Source organism: Echinops telfairi, unplaced genomic scaffold (assembly GCF_000313985.2).
Source record: "Echinops telfairi isolate 266 unplaced genomic scaffold, ASM31398v2 ScPeMD7_7461;HRSCAF=8499, whole genome shotgun sequence".
Lineage (NCBI taxonomy): Eukaryota > Metazoa > Chordata > Mammalia > Afrosoricida > Tenrecidae > Echinops > Echinops telfairi.
In genome coordinates this window covers 344,847-367,248 of record NW_022111361.1, presented here as the reverse complement: position 1 = coordinate 367,248, position 22,402 = coordinate 344,847, and the positions used below count along the sequence as shown (strand labels likewise).

Below are 22,402 nucleotides of genomic sequence, written 5' to 3'. Positions count from 1 at the left end.
ATCAAAAGATATAGCTTCTGGGGTCTTAAAGGCTTGAAGACAAACAAGCGGCCATCTAGCTGAGAAGCAACAAAGCCCACATGGAAGAAGCACACGAGGCTGTGTGTTCATGAGGTGTCCATAGGATCAGGCATCAGGCATCAAGGACCCTGGACCAATCTTATAAGCCCTTATATCTAATAATGTGGATGTCCTAATCATGGCCCCATTTCTGCTGCTGCAGTCCCACCTGTATCTGTGATGTATTGATCTGTCACCAATCATGATCTGTGACATGCCTTTTATTCTATGCCCTATTTATCCTGAATTTTGACTGTGAATCCTCAGTTGTTATTTTGACTTTGTGCTAATGGCCTTTCTTATCCATATAATATGTATATTCGTGTCTTTTGTTGTCTCTTAAAGTTTACAAAATGTTCTCCTTGAATAACATTTGGCATAGGGGTCACTTTCGTACCCTAACACCCAATTTAGGCTCATAAATGACTCAAGGTACAGTCCTTCTTTGGGACAGCATCTTGACAGCCGTACCTGCAGGTAAGGCCAGGCCCTGCAGCCCCCTGGCTTCTGTCCTGAATGATCCAATGTTACAAAGTTCTTTTATCTCTGTGTAGGTTGGCAAATCTGGTTTGCCAGATAAGTACTCAGATGTTCACCACTTCACCTACTAACCTCCTGCCCAAAGGTACTCAGCTCTCCTGTGCTGCGGCCTGGGAAGCCCACTGCTCCGTCTCAGTCTCTTGGTTCTGCTGCCACCAGGTCTCTGTTGCTGCTTCTCCCCATCACTTCCTCTCTTGGGTCCCAGCTCCCTGTCTTCTGGATTGAAGAGTTTCAATGCATGAATCTAGGATCCAAAGGCCCCTACTCCCGGCTCTTCTTTTTTGATGGCAGTGAGATCCCAATTCCTGTCTTTGAAAGGGCTCAGTTAAACCTAACATGATGTCCAATGTGACTAATCCTCAGGTTAGGTTTTCAGACAACTTATTTGCATAGCCCCAAGCCACAGGAGTACCAATCTATTGTTGGGCAAGGTCCCAGTCCTCTTAAACCAAACAAACAAGCAAGCAAACAAACAAACAAAAACACTGCCATCAAGTTAACACTGACTCATAGTGAGCCTATATGACAGGGTAGAACTGCCCCTGTTGGTTTCCAAGACTGAAGCCCTTTAGCAGAGTAGAAATCAATGTCACTGTTGGGAGAAGGAACCCCCATCTTTCTTTCCAGGAGAAATTGGTGGTTTCCAACTGCTGACCTTGCAGTTAGCAGCCCAACAGTAACCGCTATGCCACCAGGGCTCCTTTGCCTCAGTCACATTGGCGAATAACAAACCCACCTAAATGTTTGGAAGGAGTTAAGGGCCATAGCTGGAAGACTGCATACTTGTATAGGCAAACTATCTGACCGCATTGGGTTACTACAAGTCACGTTAACATTAAAAACGTTATTTGTCTTTGGGTCAAAAGTGCACTCACTATGAGGGGATGTATCCTTCTTCCTTGTCTTTGGGTCAAAAGTGCACTCACTATGAGGGGATGTATCCTTCTTCCTTCATTCCAATATATATATGTAAGTTTCAAACTAATAGATGATATGTAAGTGTTTATATGGAGCCCTGGTTTTGACAGGTGTTAAGAGTTGGACTGCAAATCTTAAGGTCAGAGGTACAAACCCGTTCATTAGCTGCCTGTCATGGCTTTCTAGTCTCAGAAACTCTGTAGAGCAGTTCTCCTGTGTCCTATCGGGTGCTTACATGTCTGTCTCTACTTGGTGGTGAGCTTTAAGGTGTATCTAAAGTGATTGCACAATTTACAGCTCCTCTGGCCAAATACCCTTCAGTTTATAATAGCTCTACATGAAGCCCATTTAAAATGTTTCCAGACGCTTTCACATAGTCTTCTTAAAGGTTCATTAAATTGTCATTCTCCTTGAGAGTCACGCAGTACGGAATTAATAGTTTTGTATTCTGTAAGGCAGGGATCTGGCTTTTTTTGTTTCTTCTTTTTGACATGTATATTTGATTGTTCAATCCCTACTTATTACAAAGTCATCTTTTACTCAGATGTCTGAAAATTATGAGTTTTAAATTTTATTGCTCATGGTATAAGCATGTTTTCCATCACTCAGTAAAGTGACTGTTAACAGTATTGGGGACTTTGTGTGTTAAGAAGAGGGTACAACAGTAACAGCATCTGGACCTAGAGGTTATGTATTACTCACATTGTATTCTCCCATCAGCCTGCAGGTTTTGAATCACCAGCAGCTTAGAGGAAGGACAAAGAAGTACCTGGATTGGGTATTATTATTTCTTGGATGTCCTCATGAGAGATTAAAATTTGTGAATATCATTTGAGCTGATCCAGATAAGACAAAAATAAAGCTTCACATTTGCCAGCAGTGTCCTGAGGACCAAAGAAAATGACCAAGGCTCAGGTGATTCTGATGCGTTTCCTCCTTCTTTGTATTTCCTACTGGAAGTGTAGAAACCTGTGTAACACTGATGCAGTTTCTTGGAAAAGTGGAAATTAAAAATAGTAGAGTTAGAGATAAACTTTGACTCTGACTTCAACATTGGCTGGAGAAGATTAGGAATATACTGATCATAGGATTAACGTTAAACTATTGACATTGACATAATACGTCACTGAGGATTCTTTGGGTACCATTAGCTTTCAACTCATAATTCATTACTCTATGGCCAACCCATGAGTATCACTCAAATTAAACGCTATACCTAGTTTTTAAAGAGAAATAAGATCAAGTTGTTGGGAGAATTCAGTATTCCATGGGATTTTTGTCTGAGTAAGTTTCTATAGTGGTTCTTTCTGAAGGTGATATGTTATATAATCTCACAAACTGCAGCATTCTCATTAATGCATCTGAAGTGGGCCTTGTAGCAATAGTAGTTTAAAAATGGTTGACAGCTTCTGACGTCCTCTAACTATAGATGTAGGAGAAAGAATCAGCCATCATCACCAGCTCTGATTCATATGAGCAGAGCTTAAACATGCCTGTACCCTCCATTGTTTTTCCAGTTCTGATACCAGTTATCTCTCCCACAGTCCTCTCCTCAGTTCATTAACTTTTTGCAGTGGCCACATACAGATTACAGTCCAGAGTCACATACAGGTTTTATTCAGTAACAGAATGTAATTTGGTATCAAAGTCAATAGGCTACATATTGGGATTCATATTGAGGAAACATGTCAGCAGATTTCTTCAGGACAAGCCTGTTCTCTCTGTCCCTTTCAGACATTTTGCCCCCTGAAGATAGGCTCATGTCTTAGATCCATCTGTATAGGCTTCTCTTAGCCCCTTGGGGATATCTTCCTCCTGACCTTGCCTGCCTGGCCCACTGTTTGCTGAAAAGCCCTTTCTGGACCTGTCACCATTGGCTCTGTCACTGTCCCTTTTTCCCTGGTCAATATCTCCATTGGTAAAGCTCTTGACCCATGAATATTCCAGTTCATCGTGCAGGAGCAGCAGTAGTACACCAGTCCCTATGAGGTAGAGGTTCGACATGCGCCATGATTTGCTCTGCAGTATCTCAGAAGACTAAGTAGCCATCAGGTAAATAAGTCTTCAAGATGTGCAAACTGGTGAGTCCCAAATCCATAGTTCAGGTATCAGTCTGGAGGGTTCCCCTCATTAACGTGTTTGCCAAGGCTGATGAACCACATCATCAGGTCAGACAACAGTCCACTGCCTCACAAGGTGAAGTTGTTGCATCTGCTCAGATAATAGGTTACAGGGCTCAGGAACCCAAAATTGGAAGGTCACACAGCAGGCTGTTGGGTCACAGTGTTGGAAGCTCTCAAATCAGATCACCCAGGAGGCTCCCAGTTGCAGGGATGCCAAAGAAATGGCTCCTGTTTCTCTGGAAGTGGGCAAATCCCCCATCCATGGGTTCAATGTGAACTATGTGGCTGCAGGGGCTAACAAAAGCAAATCAACAGGTCAGATGACAGGCCAGTGTCTGACTGTCTCTTATCAACCATGCCTGCAGGCAGTTCTCTCTCTTTTCCCTCTCCTTTGCTCTTGATATGATGGCTTCTTGGGCCAACCTAGCACCTTCCCTGCCTAGGCAAGATTAGGAGGGCTTCAGAGGTCGCGCCAATGGCCACAGCTAGGAGGGGCCCATTGGAGAGCATAGAATGAAAGATAGCAGGTCCAAGAAGACCTTGTAATTAAAGTTAAGGCAGTACTGTCCAAAGGTGGCTGAGAACAATTTGTCCTAAGGTAGACGAGGTGCTTGTCCTAAGTTGGCCTCTAAGGGCTTAGAAGTTGTTCTGCACTTCGAGAGGGAGATTTTGCCTATGAGTTTTCTGTTCTTGGTCCTGAGATACAGCATCTTGTTCCTGATCCTGAGTTGTACCGTGTTCTTTAATAGACCACTTTGATCTATTGAGTTTTTGTGGCCATAGCAACTGATTATCAACCAAGAAGAGAGACAAAGAGTGGTGTGGGAGGAATGTAAGAATTGACAAAAAATGTTGGAGAGCTGAGGTGTGTTTGACTCCCCTTCATAGAAATCAGCTCCGAACTGAGCCTAATACCTATCACCACTGAAGGTACAGAGCATCTCATAATGGTGATACTGCTAGGACTCCTAATTCCATTTCACAATGTTCTGTTAACTTGTTTGTTAATATAAACAGATATGTGTTTATCTACTGTGTGTGAGTATAAATCTGAGCTATTTCTGCTGCTACTCAAAATTCTAATTTTATGAGTGGGTACATTATTGTTGGGGCATGGGTATCCCCAACACTTGAATGGGTCCTCAGGAATGACTTCATGATTGTAGAAAATATTAAAGACAGAGACAGACAGGGGCTCAGAGGCTCCTAGTCCCATGTCGGGACTGAGAGAGTGAATGTATTTTCTACTGGGCATATATAATGGGGCTTACAGATCTTAAGGCACGTCATACCGTTAACATACACATAGTCAATGGGTAATATCGTTAAGCCGGAACCATAATAAAAAAACCAATGAGCTGAATCACCATCTTGACCTAGTGTTAGTTGACTTCAACCCCCACCACCTCCACCCCCCAATCCAAGCCCTCCCCAAGGGTTTGCTACATTTATGGTGGGCTTACTGTAGAATATAATTGCTCTAATATATAGAGAACCTTCAGGCATAGTGAAGTATCCAGACACAGAACTTGATTCGTCTACTATTGGTGCTACTTTAAGGCCGCTCCTTAATGGAGGGCTATTACAGGGGCCACATTACATGGCCTGGAGAACATGTACTTGAAAACATTTCTATCTCGGAACAATGGAGATCTTTCTCAAAACGGCTAATTTTCTGTGCCCGTGGTTGTCAGTGTAGAAATAAGGTCAAGTACTTTCTACCAGGTCCTCAGTTTACCATACATTGTGGAATGCACTATCACAAAATAGTTTTTATTACTCTTTTGCTTTCTTTACTGCAAGGTATTTTGTAAAAATCTTTAAATGGAAAATACATCATTAAATAGACTCCTGTTACTGCAGGAATCACTGACATTCAACGATGTGGCTGTCAGGTTCACCGGGGAGGAATGGCAGCTCCTGAACCCGGCTCAGAAGATGCTCTATCAGGATGTGATGTGGGAGAACTATCGCAACCTGGTTTCCATCGGTGAGGAGAATTCCTATTTTATGTGTCAATCTTTGCAGTGTCTGTGGTGTTCTCATAGGTAGATTTGCATTGCATTCTCTGGTCCTAGGTTACCGTGTCCAGTCTTCTACCCTTGAAAGAATACCCTTTACTTTGTTGCTTTGAACATTCTTTCTGCAGAAACACAACATTCTGCAGGCTTCACAAACCTAAGGTTAATTTGGGGTGGCTAAGATTTTGTAATTTCTCATGAACTGGTTATCTAGTTGGCACCCCAGAAGCTTTCTCTCAACTGGAACAAAGAGAACAACTGTGGTCTGTCCTAGGAAAAGAGCCATAGTGGAATTTTTTCAGGTGTGTGAGCAAAACACCTTCAGGGGGATTGGCTGGGGGAGTTGATTCAACTGGGAGAAGGCCTCACATCCATGAAAGGTATCGGATAATACCTAAAAGTGTGTGCCTATTCCAGTGTGAACCCTCGCTTTTCCTAGAAGTTTAGAAAAATAGTCCAGCCCTTCTGAGTTTAGATTTCTATTTATTTGACTTGCACTATGTACATTTGTTTCCATAATTTTCTTTTTTGAAGATTCTCAAACCTTTCCCTCTTGTATGACCTACCTTCTATGAAAGCGCATCTTGCAAGCCTCTCTCCAAGCACAGAACTGTGAATTTGTAAGTGCCCTCTGAACGCAGCACACACCCCCTATTGAGTTAGAGTGGATGTCCTTTGTCGTGTGCATCCCCCCCTTGGGTCTTGAGCTCCCACTGCAACGTGTCTCCATTGTGCTTCCTTAGTCCCCCTTGGACTTTCTCTAAAGTTTTGGTTTCCATTTTCTCGTTTGTTCTCCTAACCCTGGAAAGTTTTCTTCATTCGAGTGATATAAGTTCTGTCTGTTTTCTAATAGAGATGGTCAAATTGCCTGCTCTGTTGCAATTGCTTAACAGACATTATTCTATATATTTTACTCCTTTTGGTTAAACATGTTTATGACTTCTGTCATTTTCGGCTATCTAAGATCATCTTCCCAGCAAGAAAATTGTTATCAGCTTAGAATCTTCTTTAGCACCGTACCTTCAGTTTTTTTTCCACCTGTAGGATTTTCTTTAAACTTGTCTGCTTCTCCAATAATTTTGTAAGTGGGAATGGCATTTTTAAAAATCATTTTATTGGGGGCTCTTACAGCTCTTATCACAATCCATACACTCATCATTTGTGTCAAGCACATGTGTACATATATTACCATCATCATTTAAAGTACATTTCCCTTCTACTTGAGCCCTGGATGTTAGCTCCTCCATTTTCTCTCCCTCCCTCACACGCCCTCACTCATGAACCCTTGATAATTTTAAAATTATTATTATTTTTAATGTTTTACATAGACCACTGTTTTCCTTCACCCACTTACCTTTGCTGCTTCTAAAGAACGTGTTAGCTGTATTTTCCAACGCTGATTTTTTGGTTGTTAAACAATGGCCGATATAGTCCGTACTGCTCTCTCCTTTTCTGTGTTTTGAGTAGCCTTTTGGTTTCCATATGCGTGATGTCCTCTGTGTCATCCTACAACTCATTTGGTCCTCAGTTACTAGGTTTTAGTCATCAGTCCTTTATTCCTCAACTTTATTTGTTAGATAGTTTCTAAGTTCAAGTGAATCAGGTTACTTAGGCTATTGTGGACTTCCTTGAACTTTTCTTCATCTTCAACTTGGATTTGAGGAATTGATGACCTCATTTTGGCCTTATTTTGACTGATGAGCTTCTCCATCATTTCTTTCCACAGATGTGGTTGATTTTATTTTCATGTATTCCATTAAGAAAGGTTTATATGTATAGTTTCCATTTCTGTTGTTTAATAAGGAATTTGTTATGAATTCATTAGTCTCTCAAAATTTTTTTGTTAATCTCATGTGTCATTTCTATCACTAAGGCCCCATTTCCCAACTACTGATACTGTTTCCAAATTTTGCATTCATTATTGTATGATTGCATGGTCGATCAATTTCTGGCTGAAAACGGCAAATTTTCAATATATATTTTTAAGTCATTCCATTCCATAGTTCAATCGCATCAAGGAGTATTGTAGTTACTACCACAATCAGTTTCAAAACATTTTCTTTCTTCTCGAACTCTTTGATATCAGCTCCCCCCCCCACCCCCTTTAATTTCTTTACTGTGGAAAACAACCTGGATGAAAGTGTAAGCAACCTAATCTCTGTACTCCTGCCCACAGGGCTTGGAAGACCAGTGCTAATGCTAGAGGAAAACGTCCACAGTCCTGAGGATATAGATAAAGCTGATCATGCACAGTCTCCAGATAGAGTTTTCTCCACAACTGCCCTCCATTCCGATGCTGGGATACAGCTGCCTCCTACAGGTGCCTGCCATCTGGGTAGTCAGCTCAAAGATTCCTAGCTTTAAGAGCAACCAGGTTCCCTTTGTTGCTATCACTCAAGGAGGCAGCTATTCCTTTGTCTCTTTTATGCCTTCTGGATGAGTCCTAGGGGATGGTTGTGTAATTGAAGGACAGAACCAGGTCTGAGCAGGATAGAAAGAATGCCACCTCCCTCCCCCACCACCACTCTCAGCACAGACACTTACCTACATAGCAAGGTGGGTAGTATCTTCATCCTGGAGGTCCCTGAGTTCATTGGTTGAGTAACTTAACACCAGTGCTGAGGGCAGGTAGAGGGGAGTGACTGTCCCCTGAGCCGGGAGAACAATAACAACATGTCTGCTTTTATAGATAAAGCTGGCAGCTGATCGTAATTGGCCGTGTCCTTTCATGAGTGCGAGGATATTGTGGGGTTGATAGGCATGATTTTTAATTAGGACAATGTGACTGAGACTCTTCTCCAACCCAGACATGTGATGGCCTCCCTCCACCCAGAATCCTGACCTTTCAGGCTTCTTTAATCTAGACAATAGAGTATTTGTGTGCAAATACTCTCTTCTTGGTCCTCAATTTCCCACAGGCTGATACTTATCATAAAGTGTTCTCCTAAATGGATCAGGATGTCCTAGATTCACGCTTTGCCCATTCTTTTGTGTACAGTATGTGCCTGCTGGGGGCTTCTATGTAAACTCACTGCTAAATGACCTAAGTCTCTTAATTGGCATTGCAGATGAGGCGCCTGTACTCTGTATTTGCTGTCTGCTTTATCTTCCTTAATTGGACACACTACTCCTAAGGACCTATTCAACTGTGGGACTGGATCCCACACTTTATGTTTGCTTTAACATTTGGTACACACATTTAAATAACATGTGTAGTAAAACTGGTCTTACTTGAAGGTATATGAACATTAACCTACCACTAACAGTGTTGTACTTCAAAAAATGTCTTGCAGTGTACCTTTTGATGATGAATATGACATCAGTCTTCTTGATTTTATCAATTTCAGCCTTACAAGCCACTTATCTAAATAAAAATAGCTAATACCAGTCTATTAAGGTTCAATAATACATACACTATCAATCTTTAAACTTTTCATTTTGGCAACTTGCAATTTTTCTTGATAATACATCATACATTCCATCTTCCAATAATTAGTGGGTATTTGCAGGTATTTTTTTCTCACTTTCAGTCATGTCATGTTACTCAGTGAAGGTCCCCAAAAGTTTACTCCATCCACATCATTACTGTTGCCTGCACTTTGAGAAGTTAGTACTTATTCAGTGTTATTAAACCTGAGGGGCTCATGTTCCAGAAGTAGATTACCAGGTCCTCCTCACTTCTCTCTTTGTGGAATTTCCACTAAGACCTGTGCACCATGGTTGATCCTGCTGCTACTTAAAAATCTGGGTGGCATTGCTTCCGGCATAAGAGCAAAATGCAAGCCATCACAGGACAGCACTGTAAGATGAATGGTGTAAGCTAGAATATAGGTTCCATAAACATAGGAAACAATGTTTGTGTACCATAATACATTTCATATATACCTGTAAAAATGGTTTTCTCCCAAGTAGAACATTCTGCATTCTTCACATTCCCAACTTTATCTAGTATTAGTTGTCTTTCAGTAAAGAGTGATGGAATGAATACACCTGACCGCTAGCACCTGAAACTAGCAGGCCTTACCACCTCTGTGGTCTGTGGGTCTCAGTGTCTTGCTTGTATTTACATTCCTTGCATATTTCCATGGGCCTATGAAGCAGCTACCAAATCTGTGTTCATTCATTATTTTCACATCCAACCTGGTTTCTTCAGTAACTGCTTTTACTATTTGGATTGTTTATTTTACTTGTCCCAAAGGGCAAGAAACATTAAGCATACTTATTTACATTCATATAAGAGGGTTGTCACTAAAGACCTACCTTGTATCGATGCATGTTTGAAGCGGTCCATTGTAAATCAACATGACGACAAGATTCAATGTTCTGTTCTTTTATAGAGATCCACAAAGTGGATGATCACTTGCTTGAGCACTGGCAACGTGAAAGAAGCGTGGACAGAACCGAACAACGCGATAAATTTAATACATTGGAAAATATTCTTCATCAGCACAAAAATAATTTTCCTCTAAAGGAAAATTATGAGGTATTTGGCTTACATGAAAACATTGTAAAATCAGATTTCATCATGCTGGCATTAAATCAGCACAGTAACAGCAAAATACAGTCAGTTGTGCTCAGTGGAGATGAGAAAACTGTTTTCAACATTGAACAAGAGCAATTTTGTACTGCAATGAAATTCCCTGAGTGTGATAAATCCAGTAACATGACGTCACAATGCATTCGGCATCAGAAATCTGACAAAAGTGAGGAACCGCACCTAGGTGATAAATGTGGGAATACCTTCGTCAAGGAATCCTTCATCGGTGATCATCAGTCCATTCATGTTCTAGATAAGACGTATACATGCAGTCAGTGTGGGCAAGAATTCGACAGAGTATTCAAACTCACTGCACATTATCAAACAGCTCATAAAGGACAAAAACCATATACATGCTTGGAATATGGGAAAGCTTATCACAGTAAATCATACCTCAAGGAACATCAGAAAACTCATGTTTCTAGGACGTCCTATGTATGCAGTGCATGTGGGAAAGCATTCACCAGTAACAGTGAGCTCACTGTTCATCAGCGAACTCATACGGGAGAGAAACCCCATGTGTGTGGTGAATGTGGAAAAGCCTTCATCAGGAAGAATGTTCTCACTGTTCATCAGCGAACTCATACTGGAGAGAAACCCTATGTGTGTGGTGAATGTGGCAAAGGCTTCATTCAGACAGCACATCTCACTGCTCATCAGCGAATTCATACTGGAGAGAAACCCCATGTATGTGGTGAATGTGGGAAAACCTTTATCTGGAAGAATCAGCTTATTATTCATCAGCGAACTCATACTGGAGAGAAACCACATGTATGTAGTGAATGTGGCAAAACCTTTGTCAGGAAGAAGGGCCTCACTGTTCATCAGCGAACTCATACTGGGGAGAAACCTTACGTCTGTGGTGAGTGTGGAAAAGCCTTTACCTGGGAGAGTGAGCTCACTGTTCATCAGCGAACTCATACTGGAGAGAAATCCCACGTTTGTGGGGAATGTGGGAAATCCTTTCTCTGGAAGAAAGACCTCACTGTTCATCAGCGAACTCATACTGGGGAGAAACCACACGTATGTGGTCAATGTGGAAAAGCTTTTATCAGGAAGAAGGACCTCACTGTTCATCAGCGAACTCATACTGGAGAGAAACCCCACGTATGTGGTGAGTGTGGAAAAGCCTTCATCGGGAAGAAGGACCTCACTGTTCATCGGCGAACTCATACTGGGGAGAGACCCTATATATGTGGTGAATGTGGCAAAGGCTTCATTCAGACAGCACATCTCAAAATTCATCTACGAACTCATACTGGAGAAAAACCTTATGTATGTGGTGAGTGTGGCAAAGCTTTCCGGCAAAAGCGATGCCTTACAGAACATCAGATATCTCACACAGGAAAGAAACCCCATGTGTGTGGTGAATGTGGAAAAGCCTTCATCTGGAAGAATGTTCTCACTGTTCATCAGCGAACTCATACTGGAGAGAAACCCCATGTATGTGGTGAATGTGGAAAAGCCTTTACCTGGAAGAAGGACCTCACTGTTCATCAGCGAACTCATACTGGAGAGAAATCCCATGGATATGGTGAATTTGGAAAAGGCCTTTACCAGGAACTATGAGCTCACGGTCTGTCTGCGAACTCATACTGGAGAGAAACCCCATGTATGTGGTGAGTGCGGCAAAGGCTTCATTTAGAGGGCACATCTCAAAACTCATCTATATGCTCATCTTGGAGATAAACCTTATATATATGCTGTGTGTGATAAACCTTTCAGCCAGAAGCGATGCCTTACAGCACATCAGAGATTTCACACAGGAAAGAAGCCCTGGGCATGAATTAAATGTGGAAAATCTTATATGTGAAAGTCAAGTATCATTCAACATGGGAAAACTCTTAACGAGAAAACCTTTCAATGGGGTGGGTGTAATAAAGCTTTCAAAACGAAGAGGGTTTGGTCAAACAAAGGTGCTAGGGTGTGGCCCCAGCCGAGTGCTGGACCAGATAATTGTGACTTACCATGTGGCTACCCGTGCTCTGAATTGCTGTCCCTCTACTCATTTAGCCCACTGGTATGGGGAGAGGGACATCCAGTTTTCCGCAGGGCACATGGGCACCTCATTGGTCTTCCAGCTTTCAGTGCCTGAAAGAGATCTGGATCTGGTGTTTCCAGATCACAGCTATGCCAAGCAGTAGAATCTCTACCCAGACGCCTGTAGTGCCCACCCCACCTGCATGCTCTTTGTTACCCGCCGGAGATAGCATGAAAGTACCATGAAATAAGAGTGAAGAAAATAGAAGAACATATGGGAACAAGTAGTCCAGAGGACAAAAGGACCACCGCAAACCTCAGCTTCCACAACCCTGTGCCCAGAAGAACGAGACGGTGCCCGGCTTCCACTGCTAATTACTCTGAAAAGGATCACCAAAGAGGGTCCTGAGCTGAGTGGGAGAACAAAGTGGAATAAACCCCACAATCATAAAACAGACTTGGCTTACTGATCTGGTGGAGACTTGGAATCCTAAGACTACGGCCCTTAGCGACTCTTCAATCTTTGAACTATACTCTCATCTGAGTCCGTTTTCAGCCAAAAACTATGCAGGCTTGGAGGGGAAGAACAACACCCGAGAGGTGTACACGCCTTAGAACAATCAGCCGTACAAAATCAGAGGACAGCACTTGTCTGTGGATAAAACCTGAAAGCAGGAAGGACAGAAAAGCAGGATGGATAATAACGATAAGACCGGGGGGCGGAAGTGGGAAGAGTGCGGGTCTGCACTCTTGGGGACTGCAGCCAATGTATGACTTGCTGAATGGAAAACCCATTTAAAAATTTCAAATCATAAAAATTTCAAAACCATCGAAGAGCTCATGTCTCGTTAATCATTTCATGTAGGACAGTTACCATGTAGCTGTAATGAGTGTGGGAAAGCTTTTACCCGTGTTCTAAGTTTTCTTGACATAAGGAAATACACAAGAATGAAAAAACTTTAATTCAGTCAAGTGGGAAAACTTTCCACAGGGAGTCGTATGTCACCACATACCAGTGATCTCCTGTAGAAGGGAAGCCCTAGCAATACAGTGACTTTGCAAATGCCTTCTGTGGCTTCTCTCACGTGTCAGTAAACACCAGTGGGATCCTAACTGATGTAGTTCTGGTGGGGCGGCCTGTAGCCAGAAAGGAGAAACCATATGAATACAGTGAATGTGGCAGTGCAGGTGAACTTAGTGACTCTGGCAGTGCTCCACTCTCCAAGTACATTTTATTTTCTGTTCCACAAAGCCCATAGGATAAGCTGTGATGCACTCAATAGAAGGGCTGAACAAACTGTCTGCCTCATTGTCTGACTATAGTTTGGGTCCTGTGGGAAATGCTATGAATACAGAGACTGGGAAAGCCTGACAGACTCATCCTGGGTGTGTATATACGTTGATATAAAGACATAATCTGATGTCATTTTGAGAGGACTATGAGTGAAGGGGTGGAGTGGGCTGTCAAGATAAACCAATGAGGCCTCTGTGTGGCCATGGGCTTCTCCTGAGAATTCTGGGAACTCTGGCATTTCCTCCTTGGAGGCAGGAGAAACACTCCCTACTGACAAGGCTGACTCCCTGTGAGACATTCCTGAGGAGAAACCACATGGACCTACTCTGATGCTGCCCTGGGAACTGGAGAGGCCATGTGGAGACCCCTGCCACCTCTGAGATGCTTACAACGCCACTGGATCCAAAGACTACTCAACTACCCACTGGCCTGTGATCGTCCTGCATCTGGCATCAATACATGTGTCTCGTGAGTCTGAAGAGGACTATAGGTTGGTATCAGACATATGGGCTACTATTGGGCCTCAGGACTTGATGTGGACCGGGTTGGGTGGTTTTCTTGATATTCAATTGCTCTTGTATATAAACCACTTTCCTATATACATATGAGTGTCTGGGTCTGCTTCTCTAGTCTACCGGGACTAATAGACCAATCTGAAATTACGTTTGGTGCCCCTTTTGACCCATGGTAGGTATTTTCAGTCTTTAAAAAAGTGAAGGAGAAATACTCTGACCACAGATCAGGAATGTGAATGGCCTTGCAATCATGCAGAATGTCTGGGAAAGTGGATCGTTGCAGATGCAGTTCGCTTAAGATATAACCCTTCATCCTTTGAGCTCCTTTCTGACCCATTTCAAATCTATTGTTTTTAATATCTCTCTTCTTTTCGACTGAGCTTTATCTCTGTTTCAAATTTTTATTGTTTTTTAAAATGTATTTCCCTGCGTATGAAATCCATGATACCTAATAGTGGCATTGCTGTATCATGGGATCTCAATTTCTGGTTACTTTTAAGTATTGTCATGTCATTTCCCACAGTGGCTGTAAGCATTTAGAAATCCACCAGCAGTATATATGAATTCCAATCCTTCTATATCCTCTCCAGCATTTGTTGTTTTCTGTTTCTTTGATTTGGGCTGGCATTATGGGTCTAAAGTCGTCTCATTTAAATTTGCATCTCCCTGAAGGCTAATGATCGTGAGCATTTTTTCATATATTTGTTAATCATCTGTACTTCTTTTGGTGAACTGTGTTTTCCCATTTCTTGATTGGCACTCCTGTTAATTTTTTCTTGAGATGTTGTAGAGTTCTGTATATTTTTGTAATGAGCAATTTGTCCGATGTGTCATTGGTAAAAACTGTTTCCTAAGCTGTGTGCTCTCGTTTCACTCTCCTGATGAAGTCTTTTGATGTGAATAAGTGATGTAAGTTCAGCATGTCAAAACCGTCTACCTTGTCTTTGCTGAAAGTGCCTCCTCCGTGATCCTTGATAGTCTATGTATGCCCTGCAATAGGGTTGTACTGTGGTGTCTAGTGTCACTATGGGTCGTGGCCAACAAACATCTCTCTTGGAAGAAATAAGACCAGAGTGCTCCTGAAAGGAAAGGGTGGCAAGAGTAGTCTTAGTCTTGCATATTTTGGATGTAATGTTACGTGTCATGAGAAATTAATAACCACTATAATGCCATTTATGTCCAAATTGTGAGTCTTTCTTTATTCCAGCCAGTGACCAATGGGAGGATCAAATCTGTCAGAAATTCCCGGAGGCCCAAAATGATAATCAGGTGGGCTTTATAAGGACAAAAACCACAGCCCGTTTGGCAAGTGGGAGGGTTGAGGGATGCTCAGAGAGGATTCTAAAGGGCCGAGTGACTCCTGTTCCCCAGGCTGACTGAACTCTTGGGACTCCAGGTACAGGTAGAAGATTTTCTGTAGCCCCTTGGATGATAATCTTGTCATTAAACCTTGGCACCAGTGGTTTTGTTAAGATTTTGTACCGCTTGTGTCCACTCAAAACTGACAGATTTGCCCCTACTTGTAAGGTGAGCTTCGGCTCCTAGGGGCTAAGTTTTTAAAAAAAATAATTTTATTAGGAGCTCATACAACTCTTATCACAATCCATACACACATCAATTGTGTAAAGCGCATTTGTACATTCACTGTCCTCATCATTCTGAAAACACTTCCTCTCCACTTAATCCCCAGGCCCCAGGTCTTTATTTTTCCCCTCCATTCCCGGTCGCCCCTCCCTCATGAGCCCGTGATAATTTATAAATCATTATTTTGTCATATCTTGCCCTTTCTGATGTGTCCCTTCACCCACTTTTCTGTTGTCTGACCCCCAGGGAGGAGGTCACATATAGTTCCTTGTAACCGGTTCCCTCTTTCCAACCCACTCTCCCTCTACCCTCCTAGTATCGTCACTCACACCACTGGTCCTGTAGGGATCATCCGCCCTGGGGTCCCTGTATTTACAATTCTTACCTGTACCAGTGTACATCCTCTGGTCTAGTCAGACTTGCAAGGTAGAATTCATATCATGATAGTGGGAGCGGGGAGGAAACATTTAGGAACTAGAGGAAAGTTGTCTTTTTCATCGTTGCTACATCGCACCCTGACTGGCTTTTCTCCTCCCCGAGACCCCTCTGCAAGGGGATCTCCAGTGGCCGACTAATGGGCTTTGGTTCTCCAGTCCGCACTTCCCCCATCATTCAGTATGGTAAGATTTTTTGTTCTGATGATGCCTTATACCTGATCCCTTCGACACCTCGTGATCACACAGGCTGATGTGTTCTTCCATGTGGGCTTTGTTGCTTCTGAGCTAGATGGCCGCTTGTTTACCTTCAAGCTTTTAAGACCCCAGACGCTATATCTTTTGATAGCCGGGCACCATCAACTTTCTTCGCCACATTTGCTTATGCACCCATTTGTCTTCAGCTGTTATGTCGGGAAGGTGAGCATCATAGAATGTCAATTTAATAGAAGAAAGTATTCTAAATATTAAACCTATAAATACAAGGCACATAGATCTATTTCCCCATCCTCATATAAATATATTTGCATATGTACATGTCTTTATCCAGACCTCTATAAATTGCCCTTTGCATCGCAGCTCTTTCCTCTATTTCCCCTGACCCCTTCAGTCTTCTTCTAAGCTAAATGCAGGACCTGCGAGCAGGAGGGGACCTTCTTTGTTTTTTCCAGGGCATGCCTTTTTCCAATGTCCTTTTTTACATTAGGAACACTGATTTTTGTTTAAGGGCAGCCTTGGTTTTCCAAGGTGGGGCTTTTCTCCTCTATGAGCTGGGTGTCGGCCACCATAGGCTCCTGTCTCTTGTAAGACTGTTACAACTTCCTTTGCTTCGGTTTTACTCTTTGGGTCATCTCTGTTATCAAAGACCTTTTGAGCTATTTCTAGTAACTGGGAAAATTTCATTCCGTGAAACCTATATAACTTTTGGTTTTCTCTTGGTATCTGGTACATATTGAGTAACAAAGGCCAAATGCATATCTTGTTTTCAGGGGCCTCAGGTTCAATAGGCGTGTAAGCATGGTAAGCCTCCTGGAGCCTTTCTAAAGATGCAGCTGGGGATTCCTGTGAAGCCACCGGCCAGGACAGGAGGCCCAAAAGACTGGCCCTTTTTAGTTTATGTCCCTTTTTAACTAACAATTTATACAATTGGAAAAAGAAAAAAAAACAAAACATCTGCCATTTTAAAATAAACTTCAGGTTCTAATTAATCTCCTAGAGTGTGCGTTCCAAACTCACTGCCCCGCTTGGGATGATTGTCACGAATTACTTATCATCCTCTTACAGAGTAAGAAGGAAGTCATATTTATCAGGATCCCAGAAGGCCATTATAGGCCCCTGGGTGGGAGGAGGGGGGCACGGCGTGACCATCGAGGAAAATTGGGACCAACTGGAGGATATTTCCCCAGGACAGACCCAGATGGGACCGAAATAGCTCAGAGGACATCCATGCTCTGGACACTTTCCAGGGTACATGGTGAGGGGCCCCACTAGGGGCTTGGAGAGGAGACAGGTTGGTCTTTTGATTCTAAGAGACTTCATGGGCGCTCGCTCCCTGCAAGGGTTTAACATAAGGTGAGGCAAGGTCACACTCCAGGAAGTACAAGGTCAACAGCCTTGGGGACTGGCTCCTGGGTGTCATGCACTAGCTGGTGCACTACCCTTAACAAAGGCCCTGAGAGGGAATTTGATACATAACCTGGAGACCTGCCTGCTTGGCACACTTTCTTAACTACTGTGGAGATCCTATAGCTAAATACATCAATATAGGGGAATTGATCAGGGTGGCCAGGTTTCCCTCTTACTACATTCCACACTGCTTGGTCTGTCTTAGGGTCATAAGTTCCCGTGTCAGGCCACCTTTACCCAAATGTAGGCCTCTCTAATTCACAACGGGTACAGAGTTTTCTAGGACAAAGCTTTACTCCATACTCATTAGTAAATTCAACTTTAACATTGTTCATGCACTGTAGAGGAGTGCTACTTGTCGAACAGGAGCCTCCCATGACGCTAGTTGGTTCAGAAGAGAAATAGGAAGGTAAACAAAGAGACTGACTTGTAGGGGAGTAAAGCTGAGAGAGTCTCCTGAAAGCAGAGATCCACTCAAACAAATGATCTAGGGTCCACATGTAAGGATGAAACCATTGACTATCTTGTAACAGTCTCTGAATGAAATAAGAAAACAGCAACCATGCAGTCCAGAGGACTATCATTCGTTTGATCAAGCGCTGCAGGACTAAAATCAACGTGGCCCCAAAAACATAAAAGAGCCAGCAGGAACTTCTGGAGAGGAGTCCGCTCTGTGCCAATCCAAGGCCACGACCAGTATGAGGGGAAACGCAAGGAGACAGGACAAACACGACTGGACCATTGGAAAATCCAAAAGATACACCATCACTGGCAGACTCCTAAAGGGACGTCTCAGTGAAGAGTATTCCTAGGAGAGTTACGACTGAGAGTGGCGCCCCGTCCCCAAGTCTGGAGAGATTAATCCAAAAACAGAAAAGAGGTCCTTCCCTCCGGAGGTGAACCAGGTGCGCTCCAAATAAAGGTTTGGGGTGAGTGTCGCCTGGGCGGCTGCCAGACCAAATCAGTGATAAAATTGGCCCTGGCAGACCTTCAGGTGGTGCCTCCCCTGAAGTTTTCCCTGCCAGGGGCAGCTGTCAGGTTGAGGCTATATTCCAGACAGCATAGTAGTCATCTTGCTGGGGGCTCCAAAATGTTATGTATTGTGAGAAATTAATAACCACTGTAAAGCCATTTATGTCCGAAATAGGAGTCATTATTCTAGCCAGTGGTCATTGGGAGGACTAAAGTCTGTCTTTAAAATCCCTCGAAGCCTTGAGTGATGTTCAGACAGGATGGCAAGGAGAAAACCACAGCTGGTTTGGCAGTGGAGAGGTTGAGGGTGTTACTTTTCTTTCAGTGGGTAAGGTGGGGGAGGGTGTTGGAAGTCTACCTTGCAGCCAGCTGTTTACAGAAGCGCAGATCTACTTTAATCTTTTTTTAAAAATTTTTAAACATTTTATTAGGGGCTCATACAACTGTTATCGCAATCCATACACACATCAATTGTGTAAAGCGCATTTGTACATCATTCTCAAAACATTTTCTCTCCACTTAAACCCCCGACATTAGGTCCTCATTTTTCCCTTCCCTCCCTGCTCCCCCCCTACTTTAATCTTTTCCTGACTTTGTAGGGCGGGAAGCACATTCGGAGAACTGGAGGATGTTGACATTTGGGTAATCACTGTGAAGCACATCTGGGGCAAAGCCAGGCACGGGGGAGAAAGAGGTCAACGTGCTTTAGGGAGGAGAGGCCTGGAGAGCATTTTTTTTAAATTAAAAAATTTTAATTTGCACAGTCAAGCTTATACTATCACAGCATTCACTGTCAGATAAGATACAGGGTTTAGCTCAGGGTCACAGCTATGGAGGATTTCTAGCTAAATTACACCTAAACAAAGTGTATAATTATCCTAACCAGTATATTTCCATCATGAAATAATGAGGGTTTGACTTGAAGTCCCCCTCTCCCATGCCCCACTCTTCATTTTCTCATATCTGTGAGATGGACATGTGCATAGTTGCTGATCAGAAGGACCTCAGTAGGAACTCAAAATATGTGAGAATAGGGTGAGTTCCCACGATAATCTGGTTCTCAAGGAAAATGGGTTTGAAAGGGTCCAATAGTGAGACTGAAGTTTCCAGCCAGCTTTAATCCTCCACTATATGTTTACAAACAAATCCATGCTCCCTATCTCATCCAAGCAGTCCAGAGGCAAAATGACATCATCACAGCCTGCAGATGCGAGTGTTTGCCCAGGACGCAAAGGGATCCAACCCGAAAGATGCACGGGAACCCTCCTATCTAAAGGAATTATGGACACCCCAAAGACAAATGCGCCAGAGCATCAGACTGTGGTCCCTCTCACTCGTCTCTCACTGCTCTTGGGCGTGCTCCTGGTTCGCTCTCTTGCTGTTCTCGCTCTAGGCCTGCGGGCCCTCTGAAGTCAATCTCTCTCTCTCCCTGACATGAGCAAGACAGACTCCATTTTGTTTTGTTTTACTTTAAAATTTTATATATTTTTGTTTTAAACTTGCTTTGAATATGAGCAAGTGCATGCTTCTCGGCCTTTTGGCTAAGATCAAGTGTATTATCTGAATATGAGCAAGTTCAGTGAAGAAGTACGAGGTTAGGAACGCAGAGTCATGTTATTTGTACAAGTAAATTTCAGATGCCCACTGGTAGAACTTATCAAAGCTACCAGACAGGACCATTGACGTCATGTGTGACTAAGCAATGTTGTGTACCTCAATGTGTAAAACCCTGCCGGTGGCAGACGAGCTTCAGAGCTTCTAAGACGCAGAGCTGACGACACCACACCACTCCGAGCTCTGCACCGTTAAGGTAAGCCACCTTTGATGATTTGCCTGATGTGTGCCTGTGTATGCCAAAACGTTAAGTTAGAATGTATACTGACTGTAGAATGTGCTACCCTTTGATGAATAAACGTGTGAATTCAGCATCATGATGTGTCTCAGGACTCAGTCCTCTGCGTGCTTGAGATTCTCTCTACGTTCCTTTCTGCACCTCTGTCTGCCAGCTTCTCCTTTCCTCACCCACTGGTTCTCTGCAGTACACTTGCTCTTTGCTCTGCCATAAACCGGCAGGCAGTGACTGCAACCAGGGAAGACCCCATTAACTCCTTCTTCAAACTCTATTGCAGGGGTCCTCAAACTACAGCCCCGCGGGCCACATGTGGCCCGCCGAGGACATTTATCCAGCCCACTAGGTGTTTTTACCCCTTTTGTTTTTTTGCTTCAAAATATGATATGTGCAGTGTGCATAGGAATTTGTTCATAGTTTTTTTTTTGTTTTTTTTTACTATAGTCCCGCCCTCCAACGGGTCTGAGGGACAGTGAACTGGCCCCGTTTTAAAAGTTTGAGAACCCTTGCCTATTGCATCTTGCTAGTGAGTCTGTATTAAAACCCGTTTCTCTCTTTTACTGTGCAACTGAGGTTTGTGTAGCCTCTATATCTTATAGGCTAGGCATCTCCTTTTCTTTCACTCCAAAATCCCTGGACTACCCTAATCCCTTTTATCTCATTCCCTTTGATTTCTGTAACTCCCATTAGCCCTAAATAAAATGTATTAACTAATACTCATGTTTTCTCTTTCATAGCTCATCCCTGGTCTCTAAAACCTTACAGGTTATATAGGGTGACAATGAAGGATCAGCGGCACTTTTAATATTTGTACTGCAAGCAGCGAATGCTAGTTCCTCCTTGTGTTAGTCTGGGTTGACTAGAGAAACAAATTCATAGACACTCATGTGGATAAGAAGGAGCTTTAGATAAAGAGGAATTGTATATTAAGAAAACATCCCAGCCCATCCATATCAAATCCATGGAAGTCCGACATTAGCCCATATGTCTAATACCAGCCTATACAATCCTCTTCAGACTCACACAACACATGCAATGATGCCGAATGCAGGAAGATCATAATCACCAAGGAAGACCATAACCACGGCTTGTGATGGAGAAACCAGAGACAGTGCAGGTGAGGGACAGCATCTGGGAGGGTTTCATCAATCCTGAGCCCAGCTCCTGAAGGTGTACCTGGGACAGGACGCCTGTGAATAAAGATAACTGGTCTCTGTCAGTCACTTGCAGCCACAACCATCCCCATAGATTCCACACTGATATCTGAGACCCTCACCTGGGGAACTGTCACCAGGCACAGGAGAACACACAGCTGTAGCATCTTTAGACCACAGCTGTGCTTTCCCATGGGACCCACAGCCCTGTCAGAAGAGAACTGATAGCCTTCAGTGCCCAAGGGTGGAATTTCAACCTAGTGCCTGAAGGTTGATTTGGGTATGAGGGAGCCCTGTGCTTATCAATAGAGGCTCCTTTGTTTCTTCTGAACCATTGTAGGAGAATTCTTTGGAACTCATTTGGGTGTTAGTGTGTAATGTGAGAGTGCCACATTTCTGAGCCCGGTATTCTCTGCCTCCAGCCTTCATTGTTCCTGCCCTGACCGAGGCTCCTATACATCCTTGCATCAGAGACTGGGGAGTATAGAGTTCCTGGAAACCATCGGGTGTACTCCAGAGTACCTTAATTACCTCATGCCCTCCAAAACCCATTTCTTCTTTACACACTGATGCCGCTTAATCACCCTCATCAAATACCTTGGTAATTTTCATATGTGGTAAATAAATGTTTTAGAGTCAATACCAGACTGGTTGTGGTAGTTACATAATCTGTTATCAATTTGAGAGGATTAAGAGTAAAGGGGGGGTGTTTAGCCTGTCAGGTCACAGCTTGATGACCTCATTTGGAGGCACTAAGTTGATAAATAGCTCCCTGGAGGCAGGACTCAGGCTCAC

At 43.2% G+C, this 22,402-nt stretch overlaps 1 protein-coding gene across 1 annotated transcript in view; it reads left to right on the top strand.

Annotated features, from left to right (window-relative positions):
- LOC123522800 (zinc finger protein 432-like) overlaps positions 1-13,010 on the top strand; it is a 17,285-nt gene extending 4,275 nt beyond the window's left edge. The window contains exons 2-5 of the mRNA XM_045300229.1: positions 2,239-2,433; positions 5,505-5,631; positions 7,839-7,982; positions 10,000-13,010. Of these exons, the coding sequence (XP_045156164.1) occupies positions 2,419-2,433; positions 5,505-5,631; positions 7,839-7,982; positions 10,000-11,768 (2,055 nt within the window). The 5' untranslated portion in view covers positions 2,239-2,418 and the 3' untranslated portion in view covers positions 11,769-13,010. The remainder of the gene's footprint in view (positions 1-2,238; positions 2,434-5,504; positions 5,632-7,838; positions 7,983-9,999) is intronic.
- The last annotated feature ends 9,392 nt before the right edge of the window (positions 13,011-22,402 follow it).